Genomic DNA, 22,714 nt, shown 5'->3' with positions numbered 1-22,714 from the left:
AAAAAACTAAACCCAAAAAAACAGCGTTAAGTGCGTTTTCCACAGCGAGTTACGCAGAGGAACATTCCTCGTCGTGCTCCGGCCCACTGCACAGCCAGCTCCAATACCGAGATGACTCCACTGTGAGAGCTCACCAGGAAAAGGACGAAGACAACTCTCCTCGCGCCCACCCCCGCACGCACCAGCGGGGGTGCGAGCCCCGCTGTCAGTCCCGCACGCCAATCAGGCGGCCTGCCTGCCTTCCTGTAGGTGTGCCCAGCTCACCTGGGAGCCGCGGTGCTGATGACATACCTGCAGCCCTGGGGGAACCACAGAGATCTCAGTCTGTTGTCGCTCAGGGGAGGGGGGCCCCAGCCTGAGCGGTGCTAGGAGCAGCATTGGCCCAGGCCTGGCCGCCGCAGGTAAGGGCACTGTGATAGTGGCGTTGCTGTTTGCCTGGAGATGCGAGGGCCTGGCGCCCGATCCCGCACAGGCCGGGCTGGAGGGGTGCTCTTCCCGGGGCCGGTGCAGTAGGGAGAGGGCGGCCTGCCGTTTCAGGATTCGACGGAGAGGAGGCGTAGGAAGGATCTCGGGGGAAGGAACTCGGCCTCATCCCGCGGTGGGATGACGGGCCTGCTTCCCTCTGGGGACGCGGGTTTCGGCCCGATGCGCGTAGGTGTGGATGAATGTGTGGGGAATCGCCGTTCGGGGAAGCCCCGCGGAGCCAGGTGTGGGGACGTCCGCTCTGGTGCCTACAGGGAGAAGGAGAAATGAGCTTATACCCTCGGGGGGCCCTTCGCAGCCTTTTCTTGATGCTCCTGCCCCTCACAGGTAGAAACAGAAATGTGGGCCCGGCCCCGGGCCCGGCAGCCGGAGCGCTTTTCTGCACTGCTGCTGTGCCTCCCACATGAGAGTCAGGTCTTGCGCTGGTCACTGGACTGTGGACTTCAGAAACCCTGACGTCTCAGGGCTGCATTTGAACTCTGGACACCTTGCTTTTCCTCTCTGCTTTGCTCATTTGTGTCTTGTGACTTTTATGGCCTGTCATGGAGGAACGGAAGATGAGACACGCGCTTGCTGCACATTTCCCTTCTCACCACTTGGAGCTTACCCCAGAGCTGTGGTTACACCCTTCGTGCCCCAGGCAACTTGCCTAGCCTTTCAAGCTCCTGCAGCTCTTCCCTGGCCCGCCCAGTACTCTTGTTATCCTTATGCTTTGTGCATTAACTTATTTTCAGAAGTTGGATGGATCAAATCTGGCAGACAATACAGGGCAGGGGAGCACCTTTGCCAAGGGATTACAGGGTATGGATGCTGTTGCCTTGTCCTTCCCCCTCACTTGCTCACCAAACCACATCCATAACATGCTACTGAAGTTTTGTGACAGCATTTCACTGATGTTTTAGAATTTCTTGGAATCTAAAAGGCTTATTGGAGGTAACTTATATAAGGACAAAGTCCTCTTTAAAAGATCGCATGGGAGGGAGGTGGCTTGTTTTGGAATGATAACGTATGAATGACCTGGATTTCTGAAGTGCAACTGAACTGGGTGAGGAGAAGGCATTGAAAATATGATTTGAGGTTGTTCTCAATCTGAATTATTCTTAAGTCTCAGTTGTTAATATTTGGTTTCCATGCACAATCTCATTTTGCCAGCTCGTGGCTGATGAAGTATTTGTAGTGCTATCCATGCAGTAGCTGGGTGGTAGAACTAAGCCAGGTGCTCCTGGTGAAGCCCTGTCTTCTTAATGTTTGAAACTGTGAGGCCTGGGTACTTCCTTTGAGGAGCTCTTCTGAGAGCCTTTGCTGTTTATAGCTTCATTTCTGGGCCTTGTTTTATTTCATCATGTTAAACTTGGATGTTCTTGCTCTTGTCCCTTGAGCTTTCTTATTTCCTGCAGATCACTTTTTTTTTTTCCAAGTCCCTTCTAGATGTAAAAAACAAAATTTTGCCGAGGCTTTTATTTTTTATTTACTTATTTTATATCACTGCTCCAACTAAAAATTAGCCCACATTCTTGGAAAAAAAAAATTGTTTCTACAGTCAGACAATGCTGGTGTAGAAAGGTAACTTGAAGCCAGGCATGAGTAGCCCTTGTGCTAAATTGAATAAAAGAAGGAATCATATGTTTAATTTCTATATTTCTGGGCTGAGGCAGTAGGTTGTGGTTGCACAGATCCTCTCATCTAGCACTGCCACTGGAAGATGCTGTTATGCTACCATTTGTCATCTGTGCCGGTTCCACAGCCTGGCTTGTTGCGAAGCCTTATGTGCATATGTGCCAGAAGAGAAAGAGCAATGTAGGATGCGAGTAAGGAGGATGGGACAGCTTCTGGCATTTGTGTCAGTTTTTGACAAGTTAGGGAACTTTTGAAACTAAGGCTTGAGGTACAGGAATTTTCACAAGCACACTCTACCTTAAATATTTATGGAAGATATATATATATATATATATATATATTTTTTTTTTCTTTCAATATTTCCTTTAAAGCAAGTGTGTGAGATTAGCTGCCCTGATTCATTCATTAGCCCAAGTTTACTCAGTTGCAGGACTTGGTTGGTCAGCTGAGTTTAGGCGTGGATGTCCAATCTTTTGGTTTGCCTGAGTTGAACTGAGTAAAGAAGAATTGTCTTGGGCCACGTATAAAATACATAATATCGTTAATGTGGATAAGTAACGCAACTTATTTTTTAATGTATTTTTTATTAAAACAAAAAAGAATAACATAAACATAAAATAGTGGGAAATTTTTCCTTGCTTTTGTGAAACTAATGCACCAATGTCTGGTTCAGTGGAAGTGTTTTCAATTCTTTGTGAGTTCTCAAAGTGCTCGTCAGAGATTTTTGATGAAATATTTCTCTTCCTGCACTTCATCCTTGAAAACAGTTGTTCACAAACATATAAGCCACTGAAAGGCAATGACATGAATAAGATGTGATTGTGAAATGAGGGTTATTTTTCTCTGGTAAAATATGTCTTGCAAAAGTGTAGTAAAAAGACATAATCAAACTTTTGTTTGCAACTTCATACATTACATGTGAGAATTCACAGGTAATGTATTTTTGTCTGCTGAGAAATGAATCAAAAATATATTTAAAAATTGATATATATATTTTTTTGAATCTTCAAACCTATCTCAAATTCCTTTATCAAAATAGAAAGCATGGCTGCATATTTTGTACTGTTCACAAGAATGTGTTTAGCCAATGCATCAAAATGCTCATTTGCCATAACTTGAACTTGCTGTAATTTTGGACACTGTTATGATTTGAAATATAGCACAGATAATTTGATTTTCATCTTGAAGACACATGTTTAATTCATTTAAATGAGCAGTCAAATCCACCAAAACTGCTAGACCTTAGAGCCATTTTTCATCTTTAAGTTCTGGTGCAGAATTTCTTTTTGATTCCATAAATGACTTGGTTTCATTTTTCAAATCATGAAATATTTTTAGCATTTTACCCCAGCTTAGCCACCTCCCTTCAGAAAACTAAATGATATTCCCATAATCAGCATCCAAACTTTTAAGAAACTCCTGGAGCTGGCAATTATTGGACTTCATGAAATTCTCAGATTTGATGATCATTTGCATTACATTATCCATTTTTAAAGCTTGCACATGTAAATTTTCTTGATGTCTGATGCAGTGATGTTTCATCAAACATGAACTGCTGGTGGTAATTGCATTGTCTACTATTAATCGTGTAGGTCCCTCTTTTTTTACCAGTCATCTCTGGGGAACCATCAGTAGCTATACTAGTTATATTGACAAAAATTGAAGAAAATTGCTTTAATGTATTTTTTACTGCTTCATACAGATCAAGAGATTTATTATGTCATTTAATGGCATCAAAGGAGTTATTTCTTCAGTGATACTATATTCACTATCAGTATCTCTAATGAAGATGACAAGTTGAGCAGTATCTGTAGCATCAGTACTTTCATCTATCACAAAAGCATAAAATTTGAAATTAGCGGCTTTACTCTCCAAGTTTCTTGTGAAAGACTTTCTGATTTTATTTTATTTTTTCCAGTTTGCCTGGCTACAGTATGGTGAGACAAACTGGTTTTAGAAAAGTCCATTTTTTAAAAATCAGGACAAATTAAATCTGTCACACTTTCCAAACATTGCTTAATAAACTCGTCACCAATAAATGATATTGTTTTATTTTTTCCAGTTAGATTTGCTACCGCTGCACTAGCTTTTTATAATAGAGTTCTTTTGAGTTGTAGCTTTTTTAAAAAAGATTTTGTTGAGATGACAGATTTTTTTCAGTTCTGTTATTTTGTTTTTACAAAGCGTTCTGTGATCTCCATTAAATTTGTCATCATGTTTCTCCATATAATACTTTTCAAATTATAATCTTTGAAAATTGACACAGTTTCCTTGCAAATTAAGTATAGTGCCATATTATTTATCTTGACAAGAAAGAACTCATCAATCTATTTTTTGTTGAACACTCTTCCTTCATCCATAATTTTCCTTTTTTGGGGTTCTCGTTTTCTTTTGAGACACCATTAGGTATGTTGAAATATCAGTATTAGCAGTCACTGTGTTTTGTTCAACAAGTGACACAAGCACATGCTACGTATAATACATATGGGTTTTGATGTGACTGAGTGTGTGTGATGGGTGTGAGAGGAAAAGTCTGTTCTGCACTATGCCCCCCCTGTTTTGGATAGTATATGAAAAGTGAACAGGAGTAGTTGGCTGTAAATTAACTTCCTGAGACTGTATCCTGTTCACAGAAGGTCACATAGAAGTATGTGGTTACTAGAACCACAAAAATATTCAGACATCGAACTACTTTTGTAGCCTCTAATTGAATGTTTAAATTCTTATTGTGTGAGAGCTTTGTTGGAGCTCAGTTTCCACCACTGGAGTTCTTGCCACTTAATACACACAAAAATTCCTAAATCCAATTCTACTATACCAAATGGGTACAGTGGAAATACTAGGTTACACCCTGAAACAGTGGTTGAGTAACTGGTGGGAAGGCAGGACCAACCCAGGTGCATGCAATGCACCTGAGCAACCAGAAGGAGCAGAGTGAGGATCCGCTCCTTCCCAGACCTCATTTAAGGATTGGTGGTGGAGGGCATCTCTTGCTGGAGATCTCTGCCTACCTGAGGCCTTCTGAATGTAAGCAGCTCTTTTCCTTCACTTCTGCATCCGTGGCTGCTGCATTAGAGCTCATTGTCATTTGCTGTAGCCAGAGACTTTGCCACTCTGCTATTATCATCCTATTATAGCACTACACTGGGTCATGCTGCGGTGTCTGGGGGGGATTCACAATCTTAGTGGTCCCTTGCATGTGTGGGCAGGGCATAGTCTTGCTGATGAGATTAAGCCTTGCACAGTGTGTCTGAAGAGGGGAGGATGAATGCTACTTCATTGATTTATCCAGTGGTAGTTTGAGGTTTCAAAATATTCCCACATAAACCAGTGTTGAACTAATGCACACAAAGCAATGGGAGCAGGAGTGACAAGATTCTTTGCCTGCAGATGTTGCTGAGCAGCTACAAAAAAATCACAGAATGCAAGCTTATGTATGTACCCTTTATATTCACAAAAATTACAGGTCTGGTAATCAAAAGTGTCTGGAAATACTCTTTGAATAGCCTAAGTCTTAACTAGAACCTTTGTTACAAATTCCTTTCCTGCAAGGAGGTGCTAGTGGAAAATTAAGTGTATGCAAGAGTATGTCTTTGCTGGCATACTTTATTTCATAGCTGAAGGAAAGGTACAGAAGCCTTACTGATGCCTAGCAAAGCACTGATGAAGCTGCGTCTTTAGAGGATCTGGGCTATAAGCAAGATTATTTTGATATGGATTAAGCCTGTGCTGCTGTTAAGACATACAAATTGTACTGTAGGTATTCCATAGTACAAGTGTATAAGGTTAACTAGCCCTGTGAAATATAATCTAGCTGCAACATTTGAGTCAGCAGTCTTTCTAAAGTGCTCAGAGATTTCTATTCAGGTTTACAAGGTAAGAGTTGTCAGGTTGCATGACAGCAAAGATGAAAAGATGTGCTTTCCGTTATAGATTTATACAAGAACAGATGTTCCAGGCATACTGCCAGCCTTATAGGATGGGGTCAGTGTCTCACTATTAGGGGCATTTATATTTATGTAAATAATATTTACAATTTATTTATATTATACTTATAAAATATTTATTTTATTTACATTTATGTAAATAATATTTACAATATTTTGGACAGCAAGGATCACAGAATCATAGAATATAAATCATCAGGACCTACGATTCTATGTGTGGCTTGTATAAATCTTGCCACTGTCTGTTGCCTTTCTGTGTCTGTTTCTGTAACTTACTTTGCCCTGTCACTCTTCCTCATCTGTGGGCACTGCTGGGAAGAGGGGACGTTCTCTTAGTACATCTGGATGAGGGATTGAAAAGGAAAGTAAGATATTTTCATAGACACAGAGTCAGTGCTGCCCTCTGCTGCCTTGCTATAGAGCTCATTTCAGCTAGTGTTCTGTGCCATCAGGGAAGGCAGCTGCCTCTGGTGTTCATGTGGTCCACCGTATCGCTTTGTACAGTGTGTAAAACAAGCTGTTTCCTTCCAAAGAGGTGCAGAGGAAGGTGCATGAGCAGCTTGGACTGCACTAGAGCAACAGTCATGCTGTGACCAGTCACATGGTAGGGCAGTGAGAACCCACCCATACATGTCTCCATGTATAGAATAATAATAGCAACTGTATTGTCAGGCATATTGGAGCTCTTTACCTCAATTCTAAATGTTGCTTCATGCTTACCTATTTGGCTGCTGAGTGTGTAGTAACAGAGATATTAAAAGAGTAAAAGTAGGCATTGGAGTGGAAAATGTAATAACTCTAGCTCTTTGATAGTCACAGCAAAATAGCTTTAAAGAAAAAAGTATAATAAGAAAATATGGGGTTTGATGGACCCCACATGCAATGAAAAAAAATCCTGAAAATCAGGAATTTCAACTTCAGCAGAGCAGTATGAAGTCAAATCTGCCCTGAAATACATTATCTTTTACTAACGTGTTCCCTTTGATAAGTTAATTTAAAATTCAGTACTGTACAAATTTTGATCGTGACTATGGGAAACAGTGTAGTGCATTTGAATTTTTTTTCATTTTTATTCACAGAATTGCAGTATTGCAGGGGTTGGGAAGGACCTCAGGAGATCATCGAGTCCATCCCCCCTTCTAAAGCAAGTTCCTTACAATAGGTAGCACATCCAGACAGGTCTTGAATCTTCATAGATGAGACTTCACAACCATTCTGGGCAACCTGTTCTCATAAGCTCTGTCATGCTTAGCATAAAGAAGTTCTGCATGTTTGTATGGAACTTGCGATGTTCAAGCTTTAGATCATTGCTCCTTGACCTATCGCTACATACCAATGAGATGAGCCTGGCCTCATTCATTTGCCTCCAACCTCCCTTGAGATTTTTATAAACATTTATCATGTCCCTCCTCAGTCATCTTTTTCCCAGGCTGAACAGACCCAGGTTACTCAGCCTTTCCTGGTAAGGGAAATGCTCCAGGCCTTTTGGTGCTGAAAATAATGCTGAATTTCTCCAATTTGGAAGAACGGTATTATGATACATAACTCTCCAATGTGTATTATTACTTCAGTAATATATTGTCTTTCAGTAGTTGTCTGGGGACATGGTAGAACTGCAGTTTTGTGCTGAAGTGATGCAGTAATCCTGAACCAAGAGTTTAAGACCAGACTCCTGAAATTAAATACCTGGATCCATTCAAAGCAATTAGACATACTCAGTCTGCCCGAATAATTCCAATGTAACCAAAATATTCTTGATTTGTGTCTGTGGGCTTCTTAAAGCCATAGGTTCAGAATTACAGATTATAATAGTGAGAATATAATAGTGGAGGGGGGAGCGTTGGATTTTGGTGGTTTTGTTTTGTTTTGTTTTCGACAAAAGATGCCCTTTAACTGTCTTGATTGTGGGAAAGGTTTGAAGTGGGACAGAAGTGTGACATGGCTCCTGCAGCACAAGACATTTAAAAAGTAATCCAAAACTTCCTTTGTCTCTGAAACAAAAGATTTAAAAAGAAATTGCATAGGAGAGACCTGACTTGTACACCTAAGTTCAAGTTTATTTGTGAAGAGTTAGTTTTCAAGAATGGTTTGGTGGAGATACTTGTTTTATGATTAAAGATGCCAAGAAATATTTGATGCTGTATGTCTTGAGCTCATAAAATTGCTGGAATTGCAAAAGGTGGCTTATCTGAATATGGACAGAGTGAAAAATAAGCTGCTGTGAATACCTGACATTTGTGAAGTTATGGGGCAGGTACTTTCATCAAGTGGATCACTAGAATGTAAGCATGATACAAGAGTAAAACTGGTCCAGAATGAGTTGAAACAATTAATTATGAACACATATTTGTATGTATCTGTTGTTTGTGTAAAGCATCTACAGTAGAAAAGTAAAATACCTTAGGAACACCTTTCATATCTTGAAGAATTTGGAGGCAATAGACAAAGTGAGTGATCTGAATGAACAATTAATACTTTTTCTGTTGGTGAAGGGATGGTTTAAATAAGATTTTACCTATAGTTGCAATCTGTTACAGAATTTAAAACAGGGCTTTGCGTGTTGATCGCACTGAGTGGGCACTGTCTTACTAATCCTGAGAGCACATCTGTGAGGTAGGAGGGGTTGTGGTTCCCTCAGCTGCTCAGGTGGGAATTCTGTTGGGGAGAGTTGGGTGAAGTTGCAGTTTTCAATTGCCTTGAAAAATCATCCAAGCCATTTGTAGATCCCTTTTTTTTTTTCAAAAATCAAATTTTAACTGTGGGTAATTGAAATAATGAGAGCTCCTACTATCCTAATGTGCACAGTTCCATTTTCCGTTATGTCACCCTTTGTGGACCCATAACTTGAAAGTTGTGGGTGTCCACAGCTGTTTAACTGTTCACAGGCTGTAGCTGTATATAGAAGCACTGCTTCATACAAGTTATATTAGTGCATCTTTATCACCTTTTATTAGGATAAATGCTAGCAGAGCAGGAGTACATGAACATTTGCAATGCGGGGTATTTTTCTTTTTGAAACAAAAGCATATATTAAGCATATAAAGCATATAAAAGCATTTTATAATACTGCTAATTCCTGGTGTGAGTACAGCTGTGATCATTCTTCCTCAGCTTTCTCTCTGTTTCTTGAGAGCAGGTCTAAAATCACCCTAATTGTAACTCCTGCGTAAGCCAAGATACAAAAGTGGTTTGTTATCTCATGATGTGTCACTGTGATTGTTCTCACTAGCATACTGAAATAATGAGCTTGTATTGTCCTTCAGTCCTGCAGCAGGCAATCATAGCCAGATAGAATGCGAACCTGATACTGAGGAAAGACAAAAACCCGTGAAACAGTGGCTGGATGTGGGTTGTTAAACCCTCCTGTCCTGTGGCTGTGTGGGTGAGACCTCACTTGCTGCAATGTTAGCTGTCAGCATCATGTGTGCTGTGGAGAGCAGGCGATTGCAGAAGTTGCTTGCTTCTTGCTGCTGCTTGACCACCGATATGTTATGACACAGAGGTACGGGGTTCATTAATTGTCAGCAATGATTTGTTCTTTGAGCTAGGTTCGCTAAGACTTGACTTCCCTCCCTTTCTGTCATGGTCTGTGGACTACACCAACCCTTTCTTTTGTGCCATCCTGATCCTTCCCCCTTCAGATACCTCCTGTAGTTCTTGCCTTTCCCAAGACAGAACTGCTGTACCTGACTGCATGCTGTGCTGTTGCCTGCAGTGACTGCTAAGTGCAACAAAGCGGTTTGCCATATGTCAAGTCTGATAATCTGGTGTTGGTGAGTCTGATGAGCAGTGTCAGGAGTTAGGACATCAGAGCTATCTGAAGCTTAACTCTGCTGAATTCCACTGAATCTAGGAGATTCAGAGATGTTTGTGTGTTGTTTATTTATGCCCCACTGATTGAAGTTTTTGCAGATAATGGGAAAGACAGTGAGCTGAGTCTTGGATTTCATTAGCTACTGCCTGTAACTTCCCAGGGGAAGTTACTTATGCTAAGGTATGCACAGTCCCAATTAGCATATAGTATGCGTGCTCGCATAGGTTGGTGGATCCGAATATGTCAAAGACTTTGCATTCCTTGGCTTGACATTACTGTGTGATAGTGTTGTGAAAGAGCTAAAGGAAATGATATAAACTCCCTGTTACACAATTAGTCATGATGACTGTTAAGAGGCAAATTGTCTCATGTTCCAACTTCACACTAGCATACTGAAATCGTAAGCTTGGGGGTGAATTTAAGACGCAAAGGACTGACTTCTCTGTATTTCTTTTTGGAGAGGTGTGGCCTAGGAGGAGAAGAAGAAGCAGTTCTGTGTGCTATAGGGCTGAGGACAGAGAGGCTATAGGTCAGTCCTTGGAGCTGTTTTCTTCAAAGACTGCCAAATGGCAGTCTCAGGGTTTAAATTGTTTAGTTGAAGAGCTATGGAGCTGTAAAACTGTTTTAAGAGATCTTGGTGGGTGAAGATGTGAAGCAGACTCTGCCTCCTCATTCATATGCAAAAGCATGAAAATAGGTGGAGGAAGGATTAAAATGTCTGTAATTGTTCCTTATACATTTAAACTTATTTAATTATTATTGCAGGAAAAATACTGTAATTAGTTAATGATAGAAAAGCTAGCAATATTTCTAAGCTGGTATACGTTCTGTGCATTGAAATAATACAGTCTAACTCTATCATTTTTTTCCTATTTTTTCACTTTCCTTCCCCCCGTTCTTTGCTTCCTTCCTTCCCCTGCCCTTCCTTTTCTGCTTTTTTTTTTTTTTTTTGCCTTTTAATGTTCTACATTCTACATACAGTGTGTCATGTTGAGTCCTAATCTAAATTCAGTTGGACCTGTGTATCCTCTGTTCTAATTACTCAGGAATGAAGCCTTAACATTTTTTGGCTTAAAAGGCTAAGATAAACCCAGACAGTAAGATTTTGTCTTTGAGCCATATATATATAATTTTTTTAATTATATATATATATATATTATTTTTTCCCAGACCTTTTCCAAACCGGAAGAGGCCAGGCATACATTTTCTTGATTGTAAGCCAGAATTCTTGCATATCCACATGATTCTAGGAAGTAGGACTATATGTAAAACAAAATACTGTGATGCACACAATTAGCCTATGCTGGTTGTTACTCACAGCGCAATGCCTGTGCATCCAAGATTTCCATGTCTTTGCATTAATACCTTCCTATTCAGCACCCACACAATTCCTGTGGCTTTGGGTGTGTGATACTGTTTTTTCCATGGGGAGAGCATTGGGGTCCTCACTGGTGCTTTCCCACATTTACATTGTTTGAAACATTTCATTTATGTCTAATACTTTTTGCTTCCAAAAGCAAACTTCTCACTGTGCTTCTTTGATCTAAGTTCACCAGTTAACTGTCTAAGAAAAATCAGTTAATTCTCTGAAAAGTAACTTTAGAGAAGGATTTTATCAAAACCTGTTTTCCTCACGCATGTCACTATATCCCTTTTGGATGGACTTTTTTTTTGGCTTCAGGTTTTGGTACAAAACAGTACCAGTGTTGCAATATTGCCAAGTATTGTTGGCTATGATATATATCTCAAAACTTTTTTCACATTTTTCACTAAGTCTAATTACTAGAGTAATAAAACAATAAAAATGCTGTGGGGAGCAAAGACTGAAAACACGTATTCTGAAAGCATGAAATGAGGACAAATGAGTTCAAGATTTAAGAAAAAATAGTTGTTATGTCAGATGTAAAAAATCAATATTTTATCTGTATTTCCATTTGATGATACTTAAAATACTGAAGCCAAATATGTGGCATGAGTTTTTTTGCTGTGGATATGATAGTTATAGCTGATGAAGTTGTGCTGGCTGAAATTGTTAGCACAGTGTGATGAAGTTTTGTTGCTATTACTAGGAATTTCTTCAGTTGTGTGTATATATATATGCTTCACTTATTCATATAAAAACACTGTTTTACCAGTACCTTGATGGTTGGGTGTATTTTGCTGTATAGCTTACCAGTTGTCCTTTGCTGATAAAATGTTCCAGCTTTGTATCTTCCATTCTGTTAAGGCTCTGGCAGCTATCACTACTGGAAGCAAGAAATCTAACTGTTCTCATACGGAACTTGATCCAGTTGTGAGAACTTACATTATATTTTTTCCAAGAACATCAGACAGGATAACTTAAGATGCCCTTCCTGCAAGGGAGGACAGTTTGTTCAGGTTGTTGGATATTGTTCATCCTTATCTGCCTGTAGCTTGACTGTATTCAAGACTGGTACAGGTAATGTGGCAGTAACTGTGTTTAGCAATGATTCCACTGAGCAGTTGGGGCAAGGCCATGCTTTCAAGTCTGTTTCTAAGCTCTTTGATGTTTTAATGGCATTTCTATATGTCAGAGTGGTTTAGTATAAACGTAAGCATTCTTTAATCTGAGACTCCAAAAACAGCAGCATGGGCTCATGTTTCTGTAACGTAGTAAGAGACTGTGAAATTTCGGCAGCTAGCTGGAGATCTTCTCAGATCTAGGTCCTGAAATGCTTTGTTTAAAGAGAAACTGGAACTCCTGTGATTTATAGCAAAACTTCTGTCTAGGAATGTGTGTAGCATGTAGCATTCATCATAGTATACATTTCAGAAGTCCTTGCTTCCTTCTGGGCACTAGATGTTTCTGTTGGTGGTTTTGTTGTTTGTAGAGACACCTGTATGGTGCAACTGGAAGTGACTGTACTCTGCTTTCACTGAAGGGAATGCTTCCTCTCTGAGTCCAATAGTATAAACAATCTTACTGCTAAGCTATGTCAGTGAGCACTGCTTACTGTTTCTGCTTATTCTAAAGACTGTATTAAAGATTACAAAGTGTCAAGACTTATCCAGAGCTTTTATGAATATAAAACTGAAGCTCTGCTTAAAATGAACCAATTCTCCTGATGTACAGGTGGCCTGATGGTTGTCATAAGACTGAATCATTTCACTTCGGAAGTGCAATGTGCTGTCCAAGCTGCAGGCATCACTTGCTGTTTGGATTAACATTCTGTAGCAATTTCTGAGGTGAAATTCTGTACTACTAATTTTGTTTCTTTGATATTTTTTAGAATTTATTACTTAGTCTTATAATCCAGTTAAGAGAAAACAAATATAGACTAAGTATCCTTTTTCTCCCAATTAGTGAATAATTTGATAATTAATATGCTCAGTACATCTTCAGTATGCCTGCTATGTGAAAAACAGTGAGATACAGAATGTTAAAACTCATCAAACTACACCCATATGAGAGAGGTCTTATATTTTCCTGAGGTTCAGTAGCAACTTGGATGTCTTTTCCCTTTTTTTTTTTTTTTCTGCACAAAACATTAGAGGAGGCAACTTTTTCCCAGCATGCCAATAGCACATAGGCTTTTTAGCATAGCGGAAGATGCTACATTATTTTGACTCATGCTTTTTATATGACAACTTTTTATTCTTTATGTTATTTCCTTTGGCAAGCTCCAAATGTGCTTTCCTTCACTCTAGTGCTCTGTGAAATCTCTTCCTGAGCTCAGGAGTTTTGACCCTGCTACTTCACCTTTCTCAGTGTACAGTGCAGTAGCCTGATGGTTTGCGAAGATCACAAACTGGCCCCAGCCTGGTACCCATTTTCTGGTGTTTTTTTGGTGGTGGTGGTGTGTTGGTGTGGCTTTTTTTTTTAAACAGTTATTTATTTATTTATTGCAGATACACATATGCAGTAGGCCTCACAGAAGAGGCATTGAGATGTGGAAATGGATTTAAGCAAGATGTTCAGTTATAGGAGTGCCCTTCTGGGGAACAGCCCACTGAAAATTAAGTTTTGTGGTGGGGTAGGTTTTGTGCTAGTACAGCCCTGGCCATTGTACTGAGTTTTTTCTTGAGTGCCTGTCCAAACCAAAGGATATGCAGCCTCCAGGTAGAAGTGGAGGTTTTCCTACATGGATCTGGATTTTGTATGGAGGAGGGTAGAGTGAGCCAGCTTCTGCCATCCTGACTCCTTTGAAGTATGCTTGAGCTGTGTGGCAGCCCACCTGGGGCCAGACATTCATTCACCACCCATCAGAGGGCTTGGCTGCCCCGTAGGAAAGGCAGCAAGGTTCCTGCAGACCTTGTTGCCTGCAGAAGGCCAGTAGGCCAGGTAGACAATCCAACTAGTAGTGCGTGTTAGTGCAGCTCCAGTTGTCAGACCTGTAATTGCAGGGCAGGGCTTTCTCAGGTGCGAGGCTGTTTACATGGGTGTATGCACCTTGTGCTTCCACCTCTCTGCCCTGGCACAGGCTAGGGAGCTGGCTGGAAGCACCTCCAGCTTCTCTGAAGAAGGAAGGCAAAGTGAGGGCACAGGAGGCGGGGTCCATCCGCAGGTTGGCAGGAGAAGGATCTCAGCACTCATCTAACTCTTGGTTTTCTTAGGATTAGTGTTCTATTTAATTCCCTGGAGTTATTGCACCTTGTTTCTTAGCTAACTGTAGAACTTGTCTGTGCTAGATAGCACTTGTTATTTCTTCTTTTTTTTGTTTGAGGGAGGAGGTGGGTGGGGGAAGAGTGAGTATTTTCTGTCTAAAAATTGAAGAGTTTGTCATCTCCATCCAGGTAATTGACACATGCTGGAAAGAGGACTGATACATTGTTTTTTGTAATCTGGGAAAACTGTGCATAAACATGTACCATCACAGAATTGCCTTGTCTGCTAGTGCTTTCTCTGCTATCTAGTTTTGAGTAGCTGGCCAACTTGCTCATCCTTCCACCCTAAAATTTATTGCCCCCTATTGCAGTAAAACCAAGTACTACCCCTTTTTTTCCATGCTGCTGTGCAGCTCACTACACCCTCTCATTTCCAGCTTGCAGCTGTTTTGCTAGCATCAGTTAGCATCACTGTGCAGTGTTGTGTGCATACAAGCTCTGAAGTCCTAGATTTTTAGGTCTTCTTGGCAAAAAAAAGTATGTTTCTGTGCTGGAGTGTCTTCCTGATGCTTGTGGAAAGGTAAAAGATGATTTATAATCACTGGCAGCAGTAAGATACAACAGAAGCCCTCTGGGAAGGTTTTGAATGGACCTATCAATTTATAATTTCAAAAAACAGTATGTTTTAAATATTTACAACTATTCTCAATTTCAAAAATCCAAATGCTGAGTTTTTATCTGATTTTTTTTTTTTTAAATTTTTTATTCTGAATTTTGGAAAAAATAAAGTTTTCAAAAAGAAAACCCACAAAAACAAACAATGGGAAAAAGGAACAAAGTTAACTGATGATTTTTTTTTTTTTGGTACATTCTTCTAAGCCTTAAAATGCTGAAAATCCCCATGAAGCTGCATCAGGAAGGGTGAGGTTGGACATTAGGAAAAGGTTCTCAACTAGGAGGGTGGTTGGCCACTGGAACAGGCTCCACAGGGCAGTGGTGATGGTACTAAGCTGATGGAGTTCAAGAAGAATTTGTACAATGCTCTCAGAAGTATGGTTTAATTTCGGAGTGGTTTTGTGTAGAGCCAGGAGTTGGACTTAGTGATCTTTAAGGGCCCCTTCCACTTCAGAATACTCTGTAACTGTATGATTAAGATAAATACATGTGTATAAATATATATGTGTATATATATAATGCGTCAGTTCTGGAATCATTATTTCAGAGCAGGTATACTGTTTCACTTGACATAAGGAAAAATATTAGTGAAACCAACTTAAAGGTCAGGTCTATCCTGGCCATGGAGCTGGATGGGGCAATTAGTCCAGATATAATCGTGCTCATAGTGCTTTTACTTACCTTCTGTGTGGAATAAGCACAATTAAATTGTCACTGATCTCAAAGACTCTTCTTTCCATGCAGAGACTTATCTTTCTCTGTGAGTCTCCCTAGTTGAAATTGTCCCCCTCCATTGCACAACAACAGTTGAAATTCTGAAGAAAAAAAAACCAAACCAACAGTGGTCTTCAAATTGGGAAAAGGGAAGGTAGAGAGCCAGAGAGAGAAAAAGTATGCTTAATAAACTCTGCAAACTCTTTGGACTCAGGCCTTAGCTATTCTGCTGCTAAACAGTTAGTAGGTTTTTATGTGAAGAAGTGTGGAATGGTTTGTTTGATCAAAAAGATGCAGGACTATGCATCTAGAAACCTTGACTGGATGAAGGAGGAGAACACTGAAGCTTTGTTCAGGGAGAAATCTTCACTGTGGTTACATGTTGCAGCAGTTTTTGGAAGCTAATTTACAAACTAGTGTGACTGTAGGTGTACCTAGTGCACGTGAAGCAGTGTCAATGGTTTACCAACTGGTTCAGCCTGGTTCTGTGACTATCCATTTCTGATAAGCAGGGAATTGAAAATAGGGAAGAAAGCATGGAACATGAGGAAGTGTATCCCTGAAGCAAAAGAAAAGAGGGGGAGCCACTCAAGTTTGTCTGTTTCTTACGTCTTTTAAATCTGAGATTTTTGATCATGCAATAGGCAGAAAAAGTGAAACAATGAATCAGATTCAACCATTATTTTCATAGACATTTCTCAGATGTGATGTCTGAACTTCAAATGCAGTAATGGATAGGAAATTCTACTATGTCCTTAGAGAAACTGTCCAGCAATCCTGTGATTTTTTTTTTAACTAAAACTGATAATCTGAATTTTCATTTTGTTTCTCTTTGTAATCTGTAGTTATGTGTGTGTGCATCAGGAGTGCTCCTCTCCACCTGTGTAGCTTATACAGCCTTCAACTATCTTATGTCATGTGCTTGTTATGTATTAATCACATTCTTACATTTCTACTTCTTAATCAATTCCTGTGATGAGATGCAGTAAGTTCTTCTATTGCACATACATACAAAGAGATCTGTGAAGAGATCCATCAGCTCCACAGTACAGGTGCTGCACTGTTGAAACCAGAGGTTTTAAGTCTGAGCTAGCCACTACAAAAGATGGTGAACATTAATCCACTCTGCCACAAAAGATTAATTGAAATTTTTATTATATTCTTATCCTGCTTTCTGGTTTTCCCTTTTGTGTTTGAAAGGAGTCACCATAGCCAATACTTTTCATAAATTGCACTTTGCCCATGTACAGAATGATCAGCATCTCTATTCCTGACCAAAGTCACTTTCTGGATTTGCATTTAAAACTTAAAAGGCACTAGTAGTTTTATTTTGGAGTTATAATCCTATACTGCAAGCTTATCTCAAGTGTTTGCCTTGAGTTTTTGCCTCAGTCATGGTGTTTTTCTCAACACGTAAATATGTATTTTGTTTTCTTTCCCCTCGTCAGCATTAGTATCTGTTTTTTAAGTCTCTTAAGCCAATTAGTTCTACTAATTCATTCTGCAGTACTAACAGAAAAATGTTTTTTCTTTTTTATCTTAATGCATCATGGATGGTCTCGTAAGAAGTCAGCAAGGGAAGTACCACTCCCTTGGAAGCTTGCAGCACTACTGGGGAAGCCTGGAATTCTGCAGTAGCTGAAAGAGAGCATCATGCCCCTCATGCATCAGTTGAAATGAGCATCAGCCTGCTGGATTCTGCAGAGGGAGCAGAGCTCAGCTCACCTGAGGACTGCCTTTCTGCTCCAGGAGAAGCAGCAGAAATGCCAGGCAGACCCTCTAACCCTGTACAAAAAGTGCCAGTAGTACTGGAAGAAGAGCATGGTGATGCAGATCCTCAGCAGAGCCTCTCAGAATGGGAGGGAGAAATCATTTTAGAGGGTGGACTGCATTGTTCATTAAAACTTAAGCAAGGGGAACTGGCTGACCTGGAAAGCAACCAGGACTTTTCATACCTCAGCCCAATCCAGGATGGACCAGTTACTGGCAACGTCATCCCACAGTCTGTGGACCTCAGTACTGAATGTTCTCAGTCCCAGACAGAACTGGCTTTTCAAGTCTCAGATCCTCAGTCCCAGTATCAAAAATCTCCTTTGGCTGATGACATTTCCTTTCAGAGAGAGGCACCTAAGTGCTTCTTGGTTTTTAAAACCATTTCAGAGGGGCACTATAAGGCTGAGCCATCTCTGTGTAAGGTAGAACCTTTGCAGGAGATTGATGCTGGTGCGGAGCAGAAGCACAGCAGCAAAAAGGTGGCACTGGCAACTAATGAACGGCCTACCTTGGAGATAACAGCAGAGGGCATGGCTAATCTTTACACTTCTGACAATGGTAAGGAAAGCAGAAGAGTGCTGCAGAGTTGGGAAGAAAATACAGAGTCTTGCTATCAATTGACTTCCACCTTAACAGATGAGAGCCAAATAAGCTCAGTACAAACAGGAGGAAATATCTCAGCTTGTGAAATAAGGAGTAGCAAGTTGTTAAAAGACCAGGGATCAGTAATGATTCATAAGGAAAACCCATCCACTTCTAAATGCATTCATATTGAAGATGATAGCAGAAAAACAGACAGCAGACCTACCTCTTCAGCATCATGTGTTTTCTACAAAAAGGATACTGCTAAAAAAGTTAAGCGAGTGAATACTTCACAACATAAGGAAACAGCACAGGAGGAAGCAGTGTCTGGACTTCAGCAGGAACAAGAGAAGAAAGAGTGCAAAGACCAGAACATGCAAGAAGAAGGAAAATTTTTGAAGCCCAAAAAACAAGAAAAAAAGGAACAAAATGAACAGGAACAGCAATTACAGAGGGAAGAGCTCAGACTGAAGTCAATGTCATCAGCTCTCCTTTCAGAGACACTTTATATGCCGAGGTATAAAGTGGACTTCTGTGGTTTGGAAAATGTTTTTTTGGCTGAGCAAACTGGAACAGCAATTCCTGGGGAATGTGATTTCATGAGAGAGCATCTTGGTGAGAGTGTGCTCCTCAAAGCTCATGTCACAGCAGTGGGTTCTAGATGTCAGATACCTTTTGCCAGCCCTTTCCCATCAGAGAGCCTGAACCTAGTGGGTGAAGTTCCAATGGCGCCTCTACATGTGTGCCGTATCTCAGACCTGGAAAACACTGTCCGCTTTTCCATCAGCAGTCAGGATAGTGTAGAAGTTGACAGGGATGACAACATAAGGCTGGGTGAGGAGGATGAGCACAGTGGTGAACCTGGAAAGGCTGCCCAGATATTTGTCGAAGGAGAAGCACCACACTGTGGAGGAGTGGCAGCACCTTCTAGCATAGAGAACCAAGAGGCTTCTGTTCCAGTATGTTCTACTGAGAAGATAGACCCAGCTGATCCTGTGGATCCTCATCCCACTGCAGAAAACTTACGAAAAGCTGAGTTTTGTGACTTTGTTTCAGATTTACCCTTAGAACTCACCTTTGTGGCTTCGATGTCTGGCTCACAGCAAGAGAACACCGGTGGAGGGGCCCTGATGAACCCTGAGGACTGTCCTAGTTCCAGCTTGAACAAATTGCCATACTCTATAAAGAAGCATGCCAACCAAGCTGTTTCTGTGTGCATGCAGGATTTGGCATCAGTGGAAACTATTGTTTTAACTGCTGATCCAGAGGAGGGCAGTGGTTCCTACAAACTGCTTGCTCCTGAGGAAGACTTTCATGAAGACCTTAGTGTCTCATCTTCTTTCTCTGTAGTATATACAAGCTCTCTTCCTGCAGAGAAGAGCCTTCCTGGGGACAGAGAAACTCTGTTTTTTGTTGCAGAGCCTCTGGAATCAACTCAGACATGGGGCAGGACTTCCACTCCCTTGAACCAACCAGAAACAATTCTACAGTACCAACATCCACCAGAAGAAAGTGCCATTATGCAAGAAAATGAAACTGGAACAAACGTGTTTCACGAAGCACAACAAGTACCTTTATTTGATCAGTCTGACTGGAATCCTAGATCTAGAATCTCAAGCATCCTGAGCACCCTAACTTGGCCCCCTGAAGGAGATATGGTCCTTGCTGTGAACCAGGGAGGACGATCTCTATCTCCTAAGCCTAACACAACCCTAACTCTGGTGTCTGAGCCTGATGCCAAACAACTTCCTTCCCATGTCCCAAGACCTGTACAAGCTCAGGCCCCTGCACCTAATGCCAATCACTGTGTCCAGCCTCTAGCCCATGAGAGTCACGAGACACTGATTCCTGTACCCGACTCCAGGCCACATCTGAACTGTAATATGGATGATCATGACTTACTAGCTCTTACTATAAGCCGTCCTTTATGGACTGCCGCTACTGTATCTTATGCTAACACTGCCAACTTTTCTCCTGATAGAAGTCTTACAGACAAAGTTGTCTTTGTTCCAGCAGCTAAAGAGCTCAATTTCTGTGACTTGGGTACCCAGGATACAGAGGCTTCTAATGATTCAGGGGTCAATTTGTTGGCCAAGGGCTTTTCCACTGTTGGAAATGAGGCATTGGCCAGTTGTTCTGACACCAGCACTGAAACAGTGATTCAGCATGTGGGTGTACAGCGTGAAAAATCCTCACCTGACCACCTTTCTTGGTCCTCATTGGAAGGTTTGGGAACATTCACAGACTCCAAGAGCAGAGACTCTTTACAGTCCCTTCCAATGCTAGCATTCACCAATCCAATTCACTTTCTCCAGCTAAGCCCTCCATCACCACCAACCACTCAAACAACCTGCCGAGAAGGTGAGGTATCAGGAGAGCTGCAGTGGGTGCAGCGGACAGACTTCTTTGGTGTGGACACACCAAACATCCAAGCTCCATCAGCAATTACAGAGAAAGCAGAAAGTGAGGGAAGAGTAAAACAAAGGCTAGAAGAACAACAAGAAAAATACCATTTGGTATCTCAATCAAAAGAAATACCCAAACATTTACCTTTGGAAAAATCATCAAGCTGGCCAGACAAAAAAACAATTGGGGTAGTTGCAAAAGAGCCAAGAGCCAGTCAAGAAAGTCTGAGTAAGTGCAGAGTGAAAAGCAAGGACTGGCACCGGCAGGGCCTAAAGAGGATATCTGTACCACCAGACGTCTTGCAGGGTGAGTCCATGCTCCATCTCCAGCTACTCTTCTTCCCTCTGCAAAACTTAATGCAGATACCAAAAGCCTGAAGTTAAATAGGCAGTGTGATAGAAAGTCATGAGAGTTGAAAGTGTGGCAATGCTTTTGTTCATTTCTGGCAGTACTTGGAACTGCAGCCCCTTGTGCATCTCCAGGCTGCTATCACACAGCTCTCTCCTAAGCTCCTGTCTGCTACCCCATGATAAATTCTTCCTGCTGCAGGGGAACTAAGTCCCCGTGTGCTTGCACTAATACATGCAGCAGAGACCTTATTTCACTTTCTATTCCTTCTCTGTGTTTATTGATCTGCTGTCCTTACACAGTAACATGAGCAATTTTAGCCTACTTGATAGAGCTGGGTTTTTTGTGGGGCTGTTTGCAGCTGTTAATCACCTCTGCTGCCATCATATAGCCATTGTGTTTTGTTGCACTTAAATAACAGCCCTTTTCTAAGTAGTAAAGAAACTACTGCACACAGTAGTTGCACACTACTCATGCACACATCCTCAGCAGCCTGTACATATGATGGCATGTATTAGCTCTGTGTTTATTTCCTACCTCCTTTCATTTTGCACCTTTTGGTATCCAATCTGACCTTCTGAAAGAGATTTCTTCCTAAGAATGTAGGCTTTGAGATTATAGATAATAAAGCAAATTTGTCAACTCTAAAATCCGAACTTGAACAGAAGCCAAATCACTGGTGTTATGGATGGAAAACGTGTGTTTTCTGTGGTGGAGCTCATTCAGACAGTACTTGCTCTCAGGATGCCTGTCCGTTCCTTATACACATGTACAATATAATAAGTTACAGAATCACAGAATCACCGGGGTTGGAAAAGACCTTCAAAATCGGCCAGTCCAACCATCCACCTATCACCAATAGTGCTCACTAAACCATGCCCCTCAACACAAAAACCAAACGTTCAAGGGTCAGTGACTCCACCACCTCCTTGGGCAGCCCATTCCAATGCCTGACCACTCTTTCAGAAAAGTAGCATTTCCTAACATCCAGCCTAAATCTCCCCTGGCGCAGCTTGAAGCCATTCCCTCTAGTTCTACCACTAGTTACACGAGAGAAGAGGCTGACCCCCAGCTCACTACAACCTTCCTTCAGGTAGTTATAGGGAGCAATAAGGTCTCCCCTGAGCCTCCTCTTCTCCAAACTGAACAATCCCAGCTCCTTCAGCTGCTCCTCATAAGGCCTGTGTTCCAGACCCCTTACCAGCTTTGTCGCCTTTTTTTGAACCTGCTCCAGGGACTTTTTTTGAACCCGCTCTCACTCTTAAAGTGAGGGGCCCAAAACTGGATACAGTGCTCGAGTTGCAGCCTCACCAGAGCTGAGTACACGGGGACAATCATTTCCCTGTTCCTGCTGGCAACACTGTTCCTGATGCAAGCCAAGATGCCATTGGCCTTCTTGGTCACCTGGGCACACTGCTGGCTCTTGTTCAGCCGAGCATAATCAATACCCCCAGGTCCATTTCCTCTATGCAGTCTTCCAGCCACTCCGCCCCAAGCCTGTAGCTTTGCATGGTGTTGCTGCAGCCAAAGTGCAATAGTGAATGGAGCTAAATCCAGCTGGCGACCTGTCACAAGTGGTGTTCCCCAGGGGTCGGTGCTGGGGGCTGTCCTCTTCAATATCTTTATTGATAACCTGGATGAGGGCATTGAGAGCACCCTCAGTAAGTTTGCAGATGACACCAAGTTGCTCTGAAAGTAATGCCTCCTATTTGTTTCCATGTAAACTACAACAAAGAGCACAATTATGCTATTTGATAGAGCCAATTCTTAGCTACAAAACACTGTTTTT

The 22,714-nt window shown here is 41.4% G+C and overlaps 1 protein-coding gene across 3 annotated transcripts in view; it reads left to right on the top strand.

Annotated features, from left to right (window-relative positions):
* The first annotated feature begins 287 nt into the window (after window positions 1–287).
* ARHGEF5 (Rho guanine nucleotide exchange factor 5) overlaps window positions 288–22,714 on the top strand; it is a 36,982-nt gene continuing 14,555 nt past the window's right edge. For all 3 annotated transcript variants that reach the window (XM_031555502.1, XM_010716935.3, XM_031555503.1), the window contains exons 1-2: window positions 288–401; window positions 17,383–20,883. In XM_031555502.1, coding sequence (XP_031411362.1) covers window positions 17,493–20,883 — 3,391 coding nt within the window. In that variant the 5' untranslated portion in view covers window positions 288–401; window positions 17,383–17,492. The remainder of the gene's footprint in view (window positions 402–17,382; window positions 20,884–22,714) is intronic.

Source organism: Meleagris gallopavo, chromosome 1 (genome assembly GCF_000146605.3).
Source record: "Meleagris gallopavo isolate NT-WF06-2002-E0010 breed Aviagen turkey brand Nicholas breeding stock chromosome 1, Turkey_5.1, whole genome shotgun sequence".
In the NCBI taxonomy this organism is placed as follows: domain Eukaryota; kingdom Metazoa; phylum Chordata; class Aves; order Galliformes; family Phasianidae; genus Meleagris; species Meleagris gallopavo.
Note: the sequence above shows the minus strand (reverse complement) of the source record. Positions and strands in the feature narration are given on the sequence as shown.